The sequence below is a fragment of the Betta splendens genome, chromosome 8 (assembly GCF_900634795.4).
Source record: "Betta splendens chromosome 8, fBetSpl5.4, whole genome shotgun sequence".
Classification (NCBI taxonomy): Eukaryota; Metazoa; Chordata; class Actinopteri; order Anabantiformes; family Osphronemidae; genus Betta; species Betta splendens.
In genome coordinates this window covers 3,820,493-3,839,402 of record NC_040888.2, presented here as the reverse complement: position 1 = coordinate 3,839,402, position 18,910 = coordinate 3,820,493, and the positions used below count along the sequence as shown (strand labels likewise).

The following is an 18,910-nucleotide window of genomic DNA, read 5'->3' as shown; positions in this document are numbered from 1 at the left end:
TGTTTTTCCTCCGATGCGGGGACCAGAATTCATGTTTTTGCTTTCAAGGTGAGGACACTGTGACAATGTGTGACACTTGGCGGGTCCCCACAATTTTGAAGGCTTTTTTTAAGGTCAAGATGTGATTTTAGGGTTGAGGTTAGAATTTAGTTTTGGTTCAGGTTAGAGCAAAGGTTAGACGTCTGCCTTTAGTCGTGATGGTTAGAAGTAGGGTAGGGGGCTGGAAAGGCATTATGTCAATGGAGGTCCTCACTATGATGTAAGTACAAGGCTGTATGTGTGTTGTTGTATGTGTGTGCGTACAATGGTGAAAACCCACCAGCTTCACTCAATTTGCCTATTCATCAGCTGAATAAACAGAGGAGGCTGCACTGTTTGATCAGTCGGTCTGTGCTTCATGATCCAAAGTTCCTGAAGGTTTTTTTATGACAGTGATACTGAAGTTTTAATTATTAACTAACTCGTACGTAGCACACACTCAATAAATGTCCTTTGACTCGAAAGTATTTACTAAACAACATCTGCAACTTATAACAGCAAACTGAAATTCTTTTGAATGAGCGGCAGCTTTAATGGTTATTAGCAAAAAACACCAGATACACAGAGTAGATGCTGTCCATGGTGTAAACGATGAAGTTGAGGATGGTCATGAAGGTGACCACTACCAGTTTGTCCCAGCCACAGTGGTGGCCACAGTCATCGGGCCTCTTATTGTTCCTGAAGCTTTCCAGGGGCCACATCACCATAGCCGTCATGTACATCAGCGCTGATACGACGTTGCAAGCGACCGCCACCGGCTCGAAGGAGAACGGGAAGAACAGCGTCAGCTTCCCGGTGGTGACGAGGATTACGACCATGGCAAAGACGAAGCACAGGGAGTAGACGGCCACGCACCACCTCAGCTGTGGAGAGGCGCCGTAGTGTCCGGCCTCCAGCGAGGTGAAGACCAGGCAGGCGAGGAAGGCCTCCAGCATCTTCATGAGGCCGGGCGGCGTGGACAGGAAGCCGCTGGTCTGACCGCCGGGGCGCAGGCGCGTCACCGCCACCTCCGCCGCGTACGCGCCCAGGCAGAGCCACGAGGCCACGGCGGCGCCGATCTGCCGCCCGCAGCTGCCGCAGGCGAAGAGCGTGGGGTAGATGACGGAGGTGGCCAGCAGCATGAGGCAGGCCAGGACGGCGAAGGCGGCGGTGAAGTCGTCCCAGGCGAAGGGCAGCCTGCTGGCGACGGCGGTGAATTCCAGGACGACGATGAGCAGCGTGAAGAAGCAGCAGAAGCACCAGGCGAACATGCACCAGGTCCAGTAGGGAGACGGGACGTGTCCCACGGTCGCCACCAGGATAAAGGTCACACAGGTGAGGACGGCCGCCGCCATGCGCATGATGCCCACAGGCCGAGTGAGGGAATGGAAATCCACGTGGATCATGGCTGGACTGGAAAGGTCTCCTACAAAACAGTGTCTCAGTGGATTTTAATTACAGCCTCCCAGAGACGATCCAGACCCCGGGTACGGAACGAGATCCTGTCGGAGAAATCCATGTGGTCGAGAGCCCGAGCGCCTGTTGAGACTGAGAGCTAACGTGGAGGAGCATCATGGTCTTATCTGCCCAGTTTATGGCTTCTGTGATAATCCACCTATTGGTTACTTACTGGGATGGACGTAGGTCACGCCCTGAGGGAAAATCACTCATGTCCTTGAGTCCACTTAAACTGTGGCTGCTGAGACATTAAGAGGGTTTGAAGGAGCAAACTATTAAAATCATCTCAGAAAACAAAAGGATGCATTTGTGTTTTAGAAAGTGATCAATTAAAGGAATGTTTCCATCAAACAAACCCAAAGAGCAGATCTGGCTCTGTTTTCAGTGTGAGTAGTCTCTTCTTTCTGTCTGTAACTTTGTTTTTCCCATTTGTCTTCTGCATAAATGTCTCTTTAAACAATCACTGGTAAAAGGTCACATACCTTCCGCATATATTCTTGGTTATCACTGATACAGATAAGATACACCATTCACCATTCACACATTATCACATTATTATTTCACAATATTATAACATTAACAACATAAATCAAACCAGTGTGTGAATCAACTTTTATATCATGTTTTACTGTTTACAGACAACGGATTAAAACTGTTTTGGACGTTTGAATTCGACAGAGTTCGACGTTTGCTTTTCTGTCTGTGGGAAGTTTTAACTGACCGTCGCTGCATAGTTCAGGGTTCGTCACAACCTAAGCAAACATGAGCGGGGTGGGTCCCGCTGCATCTATAAAACCATTAAACGCGCTTTTTGGCTGTTAAGTCATCGTTCAATACTTCTCAAATGGAAAATAGCAAAATGTAAGAACAACAATGTTCTGTAGGACATCTATGTACTGCTGACATAGAAAACCAGTCTCACAGAATAAACCGTATCCACGATGTACGCAATGAGGTTAACGCAGGTCATGAAGGTGATGACCACTAAATTATCCCATAAACACAAGAACCCAGGCCGGCAGGTGCTGGGTCTGGGGTTGTTCCTGAAGCTGTACACCGGCCAAATGACCACAGCTGTCATGTACATCAACACTGCCAGCACATTGCAGCCCGTCAGGACCTTGTCGAATGGTGCGGGGAAGAGAGCGAGGAGGCGGCAGATGGTGAAAATGATGATGAGCAGTGCGAAGATGAAGCAGATGGAGTAGACGGCGACGCACCACTGGAGCCCAGGATGCACATAATAGTTGATGTTGCCCAAGCAGATGAAGATGATGCAGGCCACGAAGGCCTCCAGGACCTTGAGGAGTCCTGGGACTGTGGACAGGAAGCCGCTGAGTTCTCCTGGTTTGGCCCGGGTCAACCCGACCTCCACGGCGTACAGGATGAAGGCCAAGATGGAGGTGACGGTGGCTCCAATCTGCCTGCCACAGGTCGAGCAGGTGAAGAAGACGGGGTAGATGATGGAGGCTGCCAGAACCTGGAGAAGGAATCAGGAGGTCGTTACGTGAGCGATGTAGGACCAGCAAAGAGCAAACATGCTGTTAAGGCCACAACATTAACATTTTTTTAGCCAGTGACTAAATCTTCCTCACAACATGCAGACGATAATTAAGACAGAACACGCACCATTAGCATGGCCAACATGGCGAAAGCCGTGGTGAAGTCAGTCCAGGAGATGGGCAGCTTCGCGTGGACCCCGATGAGCTCCAGCAGGAGCACGAGGAAGGTGACGGAGAAGCAGAAGCACCACGAGAACATGCACCACACCCAGAAGGCCTGGGTGGAGGTGCCCACGGACGCCACCAGGCCGAAGGTGACGCAGGTGAAAACCACCTCCAGCAGCCGCACGATGCCCACGGGTGCCGTGAGCGTCTTCACGTCCACCGTCGCCATGGCGATAGAGTCCTGCGCTCAGATTATGGTCAGTTGATCAAATCCCGTATGTGGCCTTCGCTGCCTTTAGTCCTTCTCTGTGCAAACCCTCTGTTAATGGGAGGCAGGCGGACAGATACTGTCAGTCAGATGAATGTGCAACCTTTGGCCGCTCCCTGGTCACCGCCCAGTCAGAGAGAAAGGTCTTTGTTTGAGGAGGGAAGCTTCACTTCCACGTCCTTATCGGCTGCATGTGGTTCGCTCAATAAAGTAATTATCACATTATTACAGTTGCGTGTGGGAGGAGCCGCTGGACCTCTATTCAGTAGAGGTGCGCAGATAGAGCCTAATATCGATAATATTGATACCAGCGCTAGTATTGAGATCGATTGATATATTATGATTTTAAAAAGGTGGAAGTGAGTTTTATTAGTCATGTTTGCTTGTTGTTTTTCAGGGATCAGTGAGTGTTTTTTTTTTACCAGGACGTTTGTATCGTCCCTGTTTGAGAGTGCAACACGCGACAGGGCAGATTTCCAAAAAGTCAATCATTCAGTCCAAAAACATTTGTCTGTGCCCCATTTATTTACAGAATCTGACAAAACGTATTCACAGTGCATGGAACTAAGTCTCTGTTGAGGGTCATCTCAGCCCCCACCCCCTTAATGATGTAGCACACACTCATGCAGCACCAAAGGCACAAGGCCCCAATCAAAGTACACACCCCAAAAACACAACCGAGCCACTTAATTAAGGAAAGGACGCGTTCATTGGGTGGAAGAAGATAGTTATGGGTACGAGGTTAAGTAATGAAGACAAACTGAGGGGGAACATGAACGTGAACCAAATAACGTCATAATCCATCAGGTGGCGTTTGTCTGTCCAGTCGTTCATATCAGAGATTGATGAGTTTGTTTGTTCTGGACCCAAATGGTAAGAAACAGAAATACTGACTAAGTACTGTCCAAGTATAATCCTTAAAGTCCTACAAGCTGAGCTGAAATGTTCAAGTCAGTAAATCCCAACAAAAACACAAAACACCCCCCAGGAAACCTGCGAAGAAGCAAAAAGGCCAGACTTAATAACTGGTGATACTGTTGTTACAAGGACCTGATCATCAAGCAGCCGTCAGCTGCCATGTGTTCTATTGTATGGACAGAAAGGATCCCTGGTTTACAAGGTCACGATGTTCCCACAATGAAGACATGGTCACCAAGTCATCTGGGAAGGCTAAATTCAGAACCCGTTCCAGCTGAAATTTACAGTTTGTCTCACTCAAAACTGGGCTAAAGAGGCACAATTGGGGGTCAAAAGGTCAAGCTGTTCCCACGGCGACGAGCGTTTGGGATCGGAGACGCATCCTCCTCGAGGCGCTTTGCTGCTCTTATTTATTTTTATTTACTTAAGGTTGGTTTTCCAGGTCAGTGACACGCTCGGCAGAGGGCGGCAGAGGAGCGGTGGCTCAGCAGCACATGTGGCTCAGCAGCACATGTGGCTCAGGACTGGGTGGAAACCAGGAAACATCTGGATCGGCGAATATCCACAACATTGACCAAGATCAGGGCCCCATGAAATCTAAAAGTATTAAATCTGAACAGCCCAGTAAGAGAAAAATACATGGCTGTTGATATTTCCCTACAGTGGATGCGGGCGCAGCAGTAACAGTCAGTAGAGGCTGCTGCTCGCTCTATATACTCACGCTCATGCTCATAACAACAATGTCTCTAATCAAATAAACCGTATCTATGATGTAAGCAATGAGGTTAAAGCCGGTCATGAAGGTGATGACCACTAAATTATCCCAAAGACAGAAACGTGGGCAGGGGCTGGGTCTGGGGGTGTTCCTGATGCTGTACAGCGGCCAGGCGACCACAGCTGTCATGTACATCAACACTGCCAGCACATTGCAGCACGTCAGGACCTTCTTCAACGGTGCAGAGAGAGCAAGGAGGCGGAAGATGGTGAGAATGATGACGAGCAGCGTGAAGATGAAGCAGATGGAGTAGACGGTGACGCACCACTGGAGCCATGGAATCACATAATAGTCGATGTTGCCCAAGCAGATGAAGATGATGCAGGCCACGAAGGCCTCCAGGACCTTGAGGAGTCCCGGGACTGTGGACAGGAAGCCGCTGAGTTCTCCTGTTTTGGCCCGGGTCAACCCGACCTCCACGGCGTACAGGATGAAGGCCAAGATGGAGGTGATGGTGGCTCCAATCTGCCTGCCACAGGTGGAACAGTTGATTGAGACGGGAAAGATGATGGAGGCTGCCAGAACCTGGAGAGGGAATCAGGAGGTCGTTACTTGTTGTTAACATCAACATTAGTCAAACTGTCGGATCCCTGGGCCGTTCCCTCGCTTCCTTTCTCTCTCCTGCTTCCTATTCTCTTACCATGCTCACTTCCACTCTTTCCTTCCATTTCCAGTTATTTATTTTTGTTTATTAAAGTTGATTGTAAGTGTAATGGGTCTGAGGAAAGTGAGTTAAAGTTAGTATCACTTTTTGGTTCCTGATCCTGATCGAAGTAAGAGTGTGTGGCACTCTCTGGCATTTGACAGTAAAAGCTGCTTTGTAGCAGACCTTACACAAACAGGTTAGACTACGTGTTTTTTTTCCTATTAGCTTCCTGACAACATGACCTGCTAACATGCAGATGAGCAGCGAGACGAGAACACAACACGCACCATTAGTGTGGCCAACATGGCGAAAGCCGTGGTGAAGTCGGTCCAGGAGATGGGCAGCTTCGCGTGGACCCTGATGAGCTCCAGCAGGAGCACGAGGAAGGTGATGGAGAAGCAGAAGCCCCACGAGAACATGCACCACACCCAGAAGGCGGTGGTCGCCGACGCCGCCAGGCTGAAGGTGACGCAGGTGAAAACCACCTCCAGCAGCCGCACGATGCCCACGGGTGCCGTGAGCGTCTTCACGTCCACCGTTGCCATGGCGATAGAGTCCTGCGCTCAGATTATGGTCAGTTGATCAAATCCAGTATGTGGCATCGGATCGCGAAACGTGTTGCAGCAAAGTGTGTGTGTGCTTCATTTGCATTTTACCCATCGGCCGCGGGGCGTTCGTGTCAAGGCAGGCTGTGTGCGCTGCATTTATGGTTCCTCATTCCTTCGAAGGAGGAACCACCTCTGGTTGCAGCTCTGGGGGATATCATGGCATATTCCATGTTTTCGCTTATTCAACATGTGTAAGTCACTTGTGAAACAAGTGTCTTGACTTGTGTCACACACACTTGTTTCACAAGTGACTTACGAGGAATCGAGCCTCATGCACAGTAAAGGAGAAGAGTGGAAGACAGATGTGAGGACACTAAATGAAGCATTCATTAGCTGCATTTATGTTTGTCGGTTTTATTTTAAATTGACTAAATAAACCAAACTCAGAGGAACATGAGTTCCAGTTCACGTGAAGCCTTAAAGGTGAAGCTCAGTGGTGACGTTTGTTTGTCTCATATGATCCTTAAAGTCCCGCAACCTGAGCTGAAACGTCCACATCATTAAGGCAGCACGTCATTGCAGGTCACGACCAACAGAGGGCAGCAGAGATGCGTCAACGCTGAGGAGAAGTGAATGATGCATGAGTAAAACACAGTCCAGTTAACGGTGCTTTCACTGGTATTGGTGTAAATTGGTACGTACTATTAGTAATGTTATTTTTAAATGTCTGCTGTACTGTACCTACAGTGGATGTGGCCTCCTCCTCCTCCCCAGCACAGACTCCGTCCTGCATCGACTTCCAGACTTCCTCTCTTCTCCCTAATCTGATTATTTTTAGAGAGCAGCCACAGGTCGGCTGAACTCGAAGCAAAAAGCAGGGACTGGGCTGCTGATGCACTGCACCCTGCATGGGTGTCAGCTGACTGACAGATCATTCTATTATATGAACTGGGTCTGTGTCTGTGACAGACAGGCCTCCCTCCTCCTCCAGCTGCCTGCTTTTAAGGCAACACGGAGCCAGAAAGCAACAAAGGGGAGGAAGGAAGGAAGGAGATAATGTCGAACGGATATAAAATAGGAGCCACCTCTTAGATTTAGTTACCAGAGTTAAAGAAAATGAGCACAAAGAAAACTCTCAAGTCTTAGCAAATGGAACCCAACACCTCGAATGCGTAGATGCTTCAGTTAACGGATCTGGACGTAGTTAATGGGAAACTCCCTCTGTATATTTTCTCTTACGTGGATTGAAAAATAACGTAAAAAAGTAACGTCGCAGTCACCGGATGAGTAATGTGACTTTTGTGAGGTGTCTGTGGTCAGGTCGTCATGGGTCAAGACTAATTCCTGTTGCCAAATAGTGACATTGCGTAAGCGCTTGGTTCTTTTCCTTCCAAAACACCACAGAGCAGCGAGAGGCCGGATCCATCATTCCTCCCTGAGAGGTCCAGAGGAACACGGCTTGGTTGGGAGCCAGTCACAACATTCTGCAGCATTGTTATGCACTTAGTCACAGGTTATTACAGAGTGCAGGTAGCAGAGCAGAGGCCACGTTGGAGAGAGGATTCAAACTGAGCATTTATACAGAAGCACCATCCAAGAACATATGTTGTCCAGACAGCCTGAAGGCAGTCCAGTCTAAAGAGGCAATAGTGGGCCAGGCCAAGTTAAATGTCCATAACCCAATAACCCAGAATCACGCCCCAGAGACAGAGAGGAACCAGATGAAACCAATCAGTGGGAGACAGGAAGTGTCAAAGTATCGCAAATGACCATAGAGCTAAACAGACCTTTCAGAATAAGAGCTCCACTGACGTGGTCGGCATCTTTCATGTTCATGGTAGGCTGATATTTATTAACTGCCTCTGTTTTCTGTCTGTCTGTGAAATGTGACAAATGACACCTTTAACATTGTTTCAATAGGCCACATCCACCGAAACTGAACTTCTTGTCAAAGCTTGAGTGGGCTTTGTAGCTGCGGTGTAGACCTGTACCTTGTAGACCTGTGGTTTGAGCGTGAACAACCCCGGAGAGACGAGAAACACGAACCTGGAAGCAGAAACAGAACCAGAAAGATTGAGCATCTGATTTGTGCTCGAACGCAGCGTGGGATCACCTCCATTGACCTGAGGCAGCTGAGAACACACGGCACTCCCTGCTCCTGAAAGCCTCCTCAGAGGAGCCCCACCCCATCATAAACCAATAATGTGTGGATTATCGCGTCCTCATTTACAGAACTGTACCGAGAAGCGGCTGGAACCAGGAAGCAGAGTCGGCTTGATTATTAATCTAACGTGCTGCTTTCAAGTGAAGTGAGCAACTGCAGGAGACCACAGAACAGGTACGCGGCTAGAAACCGAGAGTCTGGGAAGCGTCTGTTTTTTGAAACAGCCTCGTGCCTGGACGTATGGGCCCCACGGGTTTTCATATACAGCCTATGTGGTTGTTGACGGATTACTGAGGCGTTGTATTATGTCAACAACAATGGAGTCCTTGTCCTGCAGCAAAATCACATCCCTCTCCTTCTCCGTCCTCTCGTAGCTCGACTCCTGCTGCCCTTCGTGTGCGCGACCTTTGAATATTACACCCCAGAAATTCCCTTCTGACTCACCGGGTGAGGGGAGGAGGAGCGTGGGGAGCCTGTTGACCATTAACACGTGTTACAGGAAGGAGCAGTGCTCTCGCTGCGCTCGCTCACTTTCCTCTTTGCTTCCACCACGACCGCCTCAACCCATCGCTGAGCCTCTGTTGGAGGGAAGCCACAGGTAGGAGCCACTCTTTTAACGTGTATCTGTGGAAGGAGCGACTGCTGCACTTTGGATGTAAATCCCAATGCGCTTCATGGCAAGCGCGCCTCGCTGGCACATGACGGACTGGGTTTAATCGTCGGGGGTTTATGGTGATTGTGTCTCGTACGAGCCGAGGACGTCGCGTCAGACGGAGGAGGGCGAGGCTCGACTGGAGAGGCTCCGTCACGTGTGCGGCTCCTGTTGCTCATGTTGCTCTAACTCGATTTCAATAGAATCCTCATGGGACGCAGCAGCCTCACGAGGACTGTTCTGGTGGCGTCGCGGTGCAAACTGGGGTGAAGGAAAAAAATGTGGGGGCAAATTCCTTTAACTTTACTGCCCCCGACCACTTCCGGGAGATGATGCAGAACGGCTGCTCTTTACCCACACTGCATCACACAAAGTGGCTCAAATGGATTGAGTGCATTATGGTTTTGCTTTTACGTTTGCTACTGTGGAGGTTTAATAGGAAACTCAAGTGCAGGTTTGAGGTCATTTCCTTAGAAACTTGAATAAAGACCTGTGGAAGGTTTAATATCAATCATACATCATTGGAAACCACAGGAAGCAGTCAGCTGCTTTTAATCCTTTAAATATCCACAGTGTGAAACGTGTTGGGATTATTTGACTACTGTATTTGACTACAGCTCAAGCATCCACTTTTGTTTAGAGTGGAAAGAGGATGTGAGACACATGAACATCGGCACAATGACACAATGTTCCAATTCCCACCGTATCACAGACCTCCTACTGTTTTTCTTACCTTACTGTATATATGCAGAAAATGATACGAGTGTCTTTCATACTTTTCATGCTTTTGTCAAGACTTTGGACCATGGAGAAAGGACCAGTGGAGGCGGCTCCGCCGTATCCAGGGCCGCCTATGAACTATGGGGGGGCCATGCCTCAGCCGGGCTTCATGCCTCCTGCTGGACCTCCACCGCCTGGATACCAGGGAGGTCTGTGTTTGCACAGCGTTTGACCAACATCCAGAAATAAAACAAGCAGTAAATCTAAACATTCTGTGCCATATGTCGCTCATGCAAACGCTGATTTGCTTCAGTAGATGACTTATGAAAATGAAGCTGTTTGTCTTTTGCCAGGTGCTCCTTATCCCCCAGGACCAGGTGCACCTGCCACAGTAGGTGAGGCGACTCATGAGTCAGACGCATGTATGCTGAAGGTTCAGACTCACAAACTGTCGTGTAAACAGAGCGGCAGGTCATGTGTGACACGTCTGCCGCCTCCTACGAACCTGATCTGATCAATGGGCCATTTGTTGCCTCCACGCTCAATCAAACAAAACACTGTTGTTCAGTTTGCTCTGTGAATCTTCCTGGGCCTCTGCTCTGCATTAAAATCAGTCTGACCTGAAATGATGTTTTATTACAGTAGATCCATGAAGGACTGAGCCACTGTACTGAGCAAACAGCATTTTGTTCAAAACAGGCCCTCTGCTTATCAAATTACAGCCACCAGCGCCCTCTGCTGGCCGAGCTTCGCCAATGCAGTGCTAGGATACAGCAATAATATGTTTATGTATCATATAAACGATTTGTCACTGCAAATGATTAGAAATCACATCATGCACCGCAGAACTGGTTCCTGTGAGTTACATCTGCAGGTTTGTACAAGTAAGTCCTCCAAATAACACTTTCCTCTTTGCATTTCTCGTCCAGTGACTCACGTCGTGGTATCGCCTACGCTAACCGACATGCCGGGACAAACTGTGTGTCCCCACTGCCAGCAGACGGTGATCACGGTGACGGAGCACCAAACGGGCCTGCTCACCTGGCTCATCTGTGGCGGCCTCGCGTTATTTGGGTAAAAATGCTTTGGGCCAATCACAGGGTAGAAATCTGAAACCTCACTCCGTTTGGCCTAAATTCACCGTCTTCCTCCTCCAGGTGTTTCCTCTGCTGCTGCATCCCATTCTGCGTGGACTCCTGTAAAGATGTGGAGCATCGCTGTCCAAACTGCCGAAACATCGTCTACGTGTACAAGCGAATGTGAAACGAACCTGTCGGTGAATGTCAGGTGTCACGTTTCTGTAGAGTTTCATAGACTAACTCTAGCTTATGGTAATAGTGAACAAAATAAAGCTGCACTTATAATAAATGTGCACTCAACACATTTACCTGCAGTGAAATCATTCCGTAATATAATCCAATATGCTTAAAATAACATCATTTATAAGCTGCTTGTTATTAAAGCAAGTGGCTGTGGCATTTACTGTGAAATATGTTTACTATTCTTCTGTCAGTGATATTGATATAATTGATATTTCAGGTCTCAATATTTCAGGTTGTTTGCTTCTAATAAACGCCATATGTCCATATGAACGGTGGAATGTTGAACTTGAGGATGTGTTTGGGAGGTCAGTAATGTAAATGCATCAAAATGCATCGTGTAAAACCTGTTTAAAGTGAATATGATTCAGACAAGAAAGGAGGCAGAGCAGTGTGCATTCTCTCTGGATTTTATTCTTTAGGAAGAGTTCTGCTTGGAATTACAAAATGCACTGGTAGAAATAGCGGTGAGACAGGTTGAGAAAGTGACAGGTAAGAGTGCGAGAGAGACAGAGTTAGAGAGAGAGAGAGAGAGAGAGAGAGAGAGAGAGGAGGGAGCGAGTGAGAGATCCAAGGTTCCAGAGCCAAGTCTGAGGAGAGCATCATCAGACTTGGCCCGTGCTCCCTCGGACCCTCACACAGAGCAGAAGGGACAAAACACCATCGTCTGAACTGTGTTTTTTTTCCAGTATAATCAGTTCATGTGTGGCGTCCTACACATGTATGTGTTGTGCCTCAACCCCATGTAAAAGAAGAAAACAAACGAGACGCAGATTCTCATCAGTCTCTGCCGTGTTTTTTTTTTCTTCACGTTTTTTTTGGGTATTTTTTAACCTTTTTTGTTTTCAAAAATAGAAGGAAAAAAGGAAACATTGCTTTTTAAAAACATCTATCTATTTATATATCTTTTTTTTTATTCCTCTGAATTCATTTATTCTGCTTTTTCTTTTATGTCCTGAAGATGACTGTTAACCCACGGTGTGGCATGCACATAGCACATGCATTTCTGGAACTAGATATTTTTTCATTTTTAAAATCTTTTCTTCCTAAAAAATGTTTTTTTTTTTCTCCTCAGTAGCGGCTTTACATTGCCTTTTGAAGACTTTGTGTGGTTAATTGGCGTCAGTGGATTTCACTGCAGCATAGACACAGAGATGGAACGTGAATTTATGGGACCTTGCATGTTTCATTCAGGGGGTTGCTGACACACACACACGCACACAATTTAAGGTTAGTTAGAATGGGCAGACGATATCTTAAGATTTTTAAAAAAAGAAAAGCAGAAGCAGAAACATATAACGCAAAAAAATGATCGGAAACACACACACACACACACACACACACACACACACACACACACACACACACACACACACACACACACACACACACACACACACACACACAAACCCCATAACCAGAAGCTACATTGTCAGCAGCTTTCAGATTTTAAGTGTAGTGATGTGAAGTGCTCGTCTGTGACATTCCACTGAGGTTGGAAAGACACTAATAGGCAGTTATTTTTTCTATTCTTTTTTTCTGTGCATTCTCTGGTCAACATGTGATAGGCCTCCAGGTAAAACGCATGACGCACAAAAGAATCCATGTCATTACAGTAATGCTGGGGCTGCAGGTGGTGTGCGCTTGTGACAAGTGTTAGTTTGAGGCACACACAGAAACACACACATTGAAATAAGGATCTACAGAAGGGGAACACACAGAACTTAACAGTAGATGTTTTCCAGAACCGTGAGGCCCAGACGTCGTTTTTCCAACACACCTGAACTGTTCAACTCAGTCGCCCGTGTTCACTCAGACACTGGCGAGCGAATGGGATCCTGTATAAAAGCTCAGCGTTAGCAGTGAGGTAAAGGGAGAAGCAGAGAAGCCACAGCGCCACCTGCTGGTGACAGGTGGGGGCGGAGCTCTGGCTCAGCGTTGGCAGGAGTCTCAGTCTGATTGAACCCCTGTCTAGAGTTCGCTTAGTCTTTTGAAGGAGACACAAAGAAACCGTCTCTGCCCTGCTGCTCTGGTTGAAGCTGCACTTCAGGGTTGGAAAAATGAATTGCTGAGCTCAACACAAACAGACTGAACAAAACACAAGACCAAACATGGAGAATCTGCCTCATTATTAACATTTTTGTGACTTTTATGACCCATACTATCGGTTTTAACCATTATTACGCTCGTTAACAAAGGAAACAAAGATGAAGTGCGTCTCTCCTAGTTCTGCCTTTCTATTGGTCTCTTCCTCTGTGATGTCTCTGCTTTAAGCCCAAACCCTGGAAGACTTCGAGACTTTCCTAATTTGTCATTCACCAATGTGGACTTTTACAGCCTTTCACCTGTTTTATACCCTGCTTCCCAGTATGTTAGTTTAAATCATCACCGCAATTACAAAAAGTTACTTCCACAAAAATATGTGCAATTCCAGCTTTATCAGTGGCAGGCATTTGGCACAGAACGTACAGACAAGCAAGCAAAACGTAATCACTCGGTTCCTTCTATATATGCTGTACATACAGTAACGGTCCAGTCTCCCTTTGACTTTCTCACTCGGTTTTAGTGTGAGGTACAGAGAGAAGGATGCTGTACAGAGGAGCGGGAGGGAGAGAGAGAAACAGAAAGGCAGGTTTTATGAAAGAGAACCACAACAGAAAGGACAGAGGTAAACTTCCCCCCACATACAGAAGATCACATTGTTGCTATTATTATTATTATTTTTTTTGTATCATTCATGCAGGATTCCACAGGGTGAACAACTCCGCAAGTCTAAAAACCGAAGCTGTGTGGGGTGCAACAGAAGATTCAAGCTTCAATATTTTGAAGAAGTAGAAGAGAAGGAGGAAGAAGAAGAAGCAGCTGTAGGAATAGAAGAAATACTGCTGAAAACAGTTACTGGGTTGTTCTTTTGTTTCTGAAACCCATCTCTCTCCACATTTCTGTTTTTCTTCTCTCATAGGAGGTTGGACGTATTGTTTCTGGGTGGAGGATGTTCTCTGGGAGCGGGGAGCGACACCCTTGACCCGCCCGACCCGTCGTCTAGATTTTACCGGTCGACTCGTCAACCCCATCCAACTCTCCCCAACTCTCCCACCCACTTGGCCCTTCTCACCTCATACAGGCGGAGGGTCGTCAGTTCAGTTTTCTATATTTAAAAACACAGATGATAAAACTCATCAATATTCAACTGGTGGCTGGGAGGGTTGGATTTGATTCTTTTTGCAGCTAACTTAACCAAAGTTAGCTTTGACGGGCAAAAAGTGTGTTCGTTCTTTTGTCCTTAACTGTAAAGTGTCTGTTGTCGAGCTGCGACTCTTGACATCTTGTAATTGGCTGTAGCTTGTTGCCAGAGGCATAATTTAAGACACACAAAAACCAGTGTCTGTCCCCCGTCCCGCTTGTCTCCTTGAAAACTGCAGGTTGAGGTGGATCTCATTTGGCATCAAGAGATGAATGCAACAGCGGCGCAAGCGGAGCGTGAGGATGGTTCTGTACCTCCTCTCACTGCCTGAGCATCCTTGTTCCATCACGTACTCTTGACACCCATCACTTCCAGTCCACCGGCCTTGAGACGAGCCCAGCAGTGGAGGAGAGGAAAAACGGAACAGACAAAATAGAAGTCAGGTTTTGACTTGGCAGTCAGTGCTCAAGCTCTGAGCGTTGAGTCCATCCATAGATTCCTTCTCCTCCGCCCTTCCCCCCGTCCCCCAGGGCTAGCACCAGTCATCGTCCTCCGTCTCACTGTAGGGTTCGTGTAGGCCCTTGCGAGGACCCCTAGGATGCCCGGCCGGAGCTAGGACCTTGTGGGGCCCTGTATGTGGGGGTCCATGGAGATGTGTGGAAGGTGATGAGGACCGGTAGCCATTAGGCAGGCGGCGCTGGACAACGGGCTGCACTTGACCCTGTGCAGGCCCAGTCAGGGCAGTGGTGGGAGGGGTCGCATGGCGGGCAGTCCTGGGAGAGGTTCGACCGGGCTGTGGCTGAGGTGGGGGATGAGGGTGGGGGTTGTTCATTGAATGTGCTTGCTGCTGAGGCATCGGATGAGGGTTATGTGGCTGTGGCTGTGGTGGGGGGGGCAGGGGATGGTTGGCCAGGGCATGGGGATGGGGGTTGCCCCCCTGCGTGGGGTTCTGCTCATAGGCAGGCGGTTCATAGTCCTGGTAGTCCTGGTTGTAGAAGCAGCCATCCCCCTCCATGGAGCCACCTCCCCCACCTGTGTCTCCCCAACGAGTCGGGGGATGATGGGCCTGGCGGGATGTGCCATGGTGGGCCATTGGACCGCCAGCGGGTGGAGCGCCCTGGACTTGGGGAGGCTCAGGAGAAAAGTGACGAGGGGCTGGGGCTGGGGGTCTGCCCTGGGGTGCCCCTGCTGGCGTGGGCATGGCCTTACGGACCACAGGGGAGTACGTAACATGAGGACGAGGCGTTGCAGGGGTCTGAGGCAACTGTCGGCGGCCTCGTCGTGGAGTACTGGTCCCCGAGGTTGAGGGGACAGGACTTCCGCTGACCGAACTACTGCCCTACACAAAAAGTGAAATAAAGCAAATAAAAAGAACGAACCACGAATTCAACGACAGAACATGTAGAGTAAGGTAGAGAAATGGGAAAGGTAGAGTATTAAACAAAGGGGAAAGAAGAGGAGGAAAGAAAGGATGCAAGACAGGGAGGCAGAGAGAAAGCAATAAAAGACAACAAGAACCACAGCAAGAATAAAAGCACCAGTCGTCATGTGGGTGAGGGTGAAGGAGAAAAGGGTGACAATGAAAGGCATCGGAACATAACAGAGCAGGGTGCGTGGATAATAAAGATGAGGCCGAACAGCAACACACATGGAGAAGCGACATGTCACGCAGAGGAAAGAAAACAAGGACGGGAGAAAAGAAGGGTAAAGGGTTGATTCCTGGAGCAACACACGCGGTACAGGGTAAATATGGCGCCTGGACATTCATCGAATTTAGTTTAAAATTGGAATCTATTCTGACAAAAAGCACAATGTGAGAAACCATATTTTTCTCCTTCATTGATTAATTCTTTAATTCACTATTAACAGCCAGTGTAAAAAAGAAAGGTGTGGGGGGAGGGGGAGAACACTGGAGGTCTTTTGGGGGAGGAGGGAGGGGGGGCAGCAGTCAGGTACTCAAATATACATTTCTATGCATATTTGTCTGGTTGCTGGAACAGTGATTTGACAACAGTGACTTGATTAACAAGCATTTACCTGTAGAATTCGTATAGAAGACAAATGCACATACAGGATGCACACGACTATAAATACTGTATGTGTAAAACATACTGTAACCCGCCCATGCTGTCCTTTGTCAGTGGGCTCTGGTCAAACCCACCCGACCCACCTGTCTGTGCGGCATGCACTCCCGGCCCTCGCTGGGCGACCGGGACCAGCGCCGGTCGCGCTCCCGGTCGCGCTCGCGCTCCAGCTCCCGCTCGCGCTCGTGCTCCCGGTCGCGGGAGTGCCGGTGGCCGTACTCGGGCCCCCGCTCCGCTACGTAGCGCTCCTTGTCCACGGAGCCGTGGTGGTGGTGGTGGTGGTGGTGGTGCTTGCGGTCTTTGGAGCGGCCGCGGTCCCTGTCGCGCTCCTTGGACGTGAGGTCTCCTGACTGGGTGGTCGTGCTCAAGTCCGTTCCCAGGCCTGATGGGGGAGTTATTTGAGTGATCAGACTACAAAGGTGGATGACGTCATCCCATAGAGCGCGTGCAGCCTTTCCCACCTGTGTCGCCCTCCACATAGCGGCACAGCGACCTCTCAGACGCCCGATGGGCCCGGTCTTTTCGGCGGTGTCCGTGTCTGGAGGTCCGGCCCTCCTCGGGAATCACCCGGTCCATGTTGTAGCTGTCCGCCCCACTCTTGTCCCTGTGGCCACGTCCGGACCGGCTGTGGCCCAGTGACGAGGCAGAGCGCTTCATGGGGCTGCTGTCGCTGATGGTCTGAGAGAGAAACAGGGAGGAAGTCTTTTCTTTTATCGGCATTTGGGGCTTTTACGTCCTCTATGGAATGAGAGAATGATGCTGCTTCAACTCCATGCACCTCCCTCTTTCCACCCCAAACCAAACACTCCCACATCAGTGAACAATCATGCAGACACTATTTATCTTACATTCCTCTATCACAACTTCCTGACCCCTCAAATGCTGTGAGTCAAATGATGAAACACTTTGTGCCAAGCATGGAGGTCTTCAATGCCTGACTCTTCCATATTTAGAAGCAGATTAAGTCCACATATTTAAGAGGTTTTAGATCGATGCTCGGCAGCAGTAGAGTGAAATAGCAGCCAATCTGTGTTATGAATTTTTATGCTTCTGCATGAATGGTATTTTTAGAATTCCCTGAGGCGTGTACCTCCACCGCACCTGAATAACCGAGCCAGTCTAGAAATAATCAATGCTGAAGGTACAGTCGGTGCCAACCCCTGCCGCAGAGACCTAACTGTATTCAAGAAATTAAAAGACTAAAAATAAATAAAACGCAGAGATGGTGGCAGACAGCCATGCCGTCCATGCATCTGTTACAGGACGCGGGGACCAGACGGGTCAGCGCGCCTCCATTCAGACCCCCTGAACCCGGCACATTCCAGGCTGCGCCAGGCGTTTGGCGTGCTTTCCTGCTGCATGCAGGGACATAGGGGTTGTCCTGAGTCCTCGCTCCACAGCTTTATATCAGGCAGGACATCAGGACAGAGCCTATGGTGCCACAACGTGCTCACCTGGTCATGTAAAGCGCACCAGGCCGCAGTAGCGCGCGCTACTTCATGTGTATTAGACACGTAAACCAGAGAATCAGCCAATCGCACAGTCGAACCTCACCCATACACACAACACACTCACGCTGGATTGAAAGAAACTGATTCCAACAAATGTCTCACATGCAGACACGCAAATGTGTATGAAGAGCTAGACAATGACACACAAGCATAAGGACAGGGCACTAGCTGGGAGAGCGAGAGAGGAAGAGAGAGAGAGAGAGAGAGACCAAATGACAGCAGCACCGGCAGCTTATGATGAGAGGAAACGTGCAGAGTTCAGCCCATCGCAACTCCACTACAGCAAGTGCACAAGTAGCTAATGATGCTGGGAGCCGTTTGGAAGCAGCGTCACATCTGGTCATGCCGGAAGTGCTCCCTTTAACAGTTTCTAAAGGAACCCCTGCCCTAGAAATGATCACAACACAACAAATGGCACACAGGAGACACGAGAGCTGGAGAGTTTGTGTGAAGTGAGTGGACGAGAGGAGGAAAAGGGAGATGAGACAGGGAAGACAGGGTACATACACTGAGGTTACTGCCACGGTGTTTCCCTTTCCTCTGCTGCTGCATAAGCACAGAGAAGACACAGCACAGACGCACAAACACACAGAAGGTGTGGTGACGTGAAGCACACGCACAAAACAAGGAGGGGAGGACGGGGGAGGTCGAGGGGGAGAGGTTCCAATGGTTTGGTACGCGACAGAAGAGGTTGAAGGTTCAACCCAAGATGAGATGCGTGAGGAGAGAAGGAAGGAAGGAAGGAAGGAAGGAAGGAAGGAAGGAAGGAAGGAAGGAAGGAAGGAAGGAAGGAAGCAAGGAAAGAAGACAGAGAAAGAGTCCGATTAGACACAGAAGCAGCAGTTACAGGAACAGCAGTGAGGACCGTCAGCGAAACACACGCACGGATGGGAATGCACACAGACACACACACACACACAAGCGGAAAGAGAGACACACACATGCACACGCACACAAACATGTGGAACACAACGTCTC

At 48.8% G+C, this 18,910-nt stretch overlaps 5 protein-coding genes across 25 annotated transcripts in view; 1 reads left to right on the top strand and 4 right to left on the bottom strand.

The window, feature by feature from the left end:
• Positions 1–547: 547 nt before the first annotated feature.
• On the bottom strand, positions 548–1,717 carry LOC114860034 (myeloid-associated differentiation marker-like). Its single transcript, XM_029158283.3, has one exon. The coding sequence runs from the start codon at positions 1,422–1,424 to the stop codon at positions 570–572; it is 855 nt and encodes a 284-aa protein (XP_029014116.1). The 5' UTR covers positions 1,425–1,717; the 3' UTR covers positions 548–569.
• A 330-nt stretch (positions 1,718–2,047) lies between these two features.
• LOC114860033 (myeloid-associated differentiation marker homolog) lies at positions 2,048–3,768 on the bottom strand. The gene is made up of 2 exons (XM_029158282.3): positions 3,106–3,768; positions 2,048–2,956 (listed from the first exon to the last, which is right to left on the bottom strand). Exons 1-2 carry the CDS (start codon positions 3,370–3,372, stop codon positions 2,366–2,368), a joined length of 858 nt encoding a protein of 285 aa, XP_029014115.1. The 5' UTR covers positions 3,373–3,768; the 3' UTR covers positions 2,048–2,365.
• Positions 3,769–3,913: 145 nt separating this feature from the next.
• LOC114860035 (myeloid-associated differentiation marker homolog) lies at positions 3,914–6,497 on the bottom strand. The gene is made up of 2 exons (XM_029158286.3): positions 6,038–6,497; positions 3,914–5,629 (listed from the first exon to the last, which is right to left on the bottom strand). Exons 1-2 carry the CDS (start codon positions 6,293–6,295, stop codon positions 5,039–5,041), a joined length of 849 nt encoding a protein of 282 aa, XP_029014119.1. The 5' UTR covers positions 6,296–6,497; the 3' UTR covers positions 3,914–5,038.
• A 2,426-nt stretch (positions 6,498–8,923) lies between these two features.
• Positions 8,924–11,426, top strand: LOC114860037 (LITAF domain-containing protein-like). The gene is made up of 5 exons (XM_029158289.3): positions 8,924–9,060; positions 9,910–10,043; positions 10,188–10,229; positions 10,764–10,908; positions 10,992–11,426. Exons 2-5 carry the CDS (start codon positions 9,920–9,922, stop codon positions 11,095–11,097), a joined length of 417 nt encoding a protein of 138 aa, XP_029014122.1. The 5' UTR covers positions 8,924–9,060; positions 9,910–9,919; the 3' UTR covers positions 11,098–11,426.
• Positions 11,427–11,547: 121 nt separating this feature from the next.
• Positions 11,548–18,910, bottom strand: part of cacna1aa (calcium channel, voltage-dependent, P/Q type, alpha 1A subunit, a) — a 49,273-nt gene continuing 41,910 nt past the window's right edge. For 12 of the 21 annotated variants that reach the window (XM_055510963.1, XM_055510964.1, XM_055510956.1 and 9 more), the window contains 4 exons: positions 18,440–18,478; positions 16,883–17,099; positions 16,508–16,803; positions 11,548–15,676 (listed from right to left, as the gene is read on the bottom strand). In XM_055510963.1, the coding sequence (XP_055366938.1) occupies positions 14,870–15,676; positions 16,508–16,803; positions 16,883–17,099; positions 18,440–18,478 (1,359 nt within the window). In that variant the 3' untranslated portion in view covers positions 11,548–14,869. The remainder of the gene's footprint in view (positions 15,677–16,507; positions 16,804–16,882; positions 17,100–18,439; positions 18,479–18,910) is intronic. The other 9 variants (XM_055510958.1, XM_055510961.1, XM_055510975.1 and 6 more) reach the window with 3 other exon arrangements.

What these genes read in the sequence shown, in the direction of transcription:
- LOC114860034 (XM_029158283.3), bottom strand. Translation starts at nt 1,424, where the DNA reads ATGATCCACGTGGATTTCCATTCCCTCACTCGGCCTGTGGGCATCATG.
- LOC114860037 (XM_029158289.3), top strand. Translation starts at nt 9,920, where the DNA reads ATGGAGAAAGGACCAGTGGAGGCGGCTCCGCCGTATCCAGGGCCGCCT. An exon ending in ACCGCCTGGATACCAGGGAG is followed by an intron (nt 10,044 to 10,187) that starts GTCTGTGTTTGC and finishes GTCTTTTGCCAG; the next exon opens with GTGCTCCTTATCCCCCAGGA. An exon ending in AGGTGCACCTGCCACAGTAG is followed by an intron (nt 10,230 to 10,763) that starts GTGAGGCGACTC and finishes TTTCTCGTCCAG; the next exon opens with TGACTCACGTCGTGGTATCG.
- LOC114860035 (XM_029158286.3), bottom strand. Translation starts at nt 6,295, where the DNA reads ATGGCAACGGTGGACGTGAAGACGCTCACGGCACCCGTGGGCATCGTG. An exon ending in CCATGTTGGCCACACTAATG is followed by an intron (nt 5,630 to 6,037) that starts GTGCGTGTTGTG and finishes TTCCCTCTCCAG; the next exon opens with GTTCTGGCAGCCTCCATCAT.
- LOC114860033 (XM_029158282.3), bottom strand. Translation starts at nt 3,372, where the DNA reads ATGGCGACGGTGGACGTGAAGACGCTCACGGCACCCGTGGGCATCGTG. An exon ending in CCATGTTGGCCATGCTAATG is followed by an intron (nt 2,957 to 3,105) that starts GTGCGTGTTCTG and finishes TTCCTTCTCCAG; the next exon opens with GTTCTGGCAGCCTCCATCAT.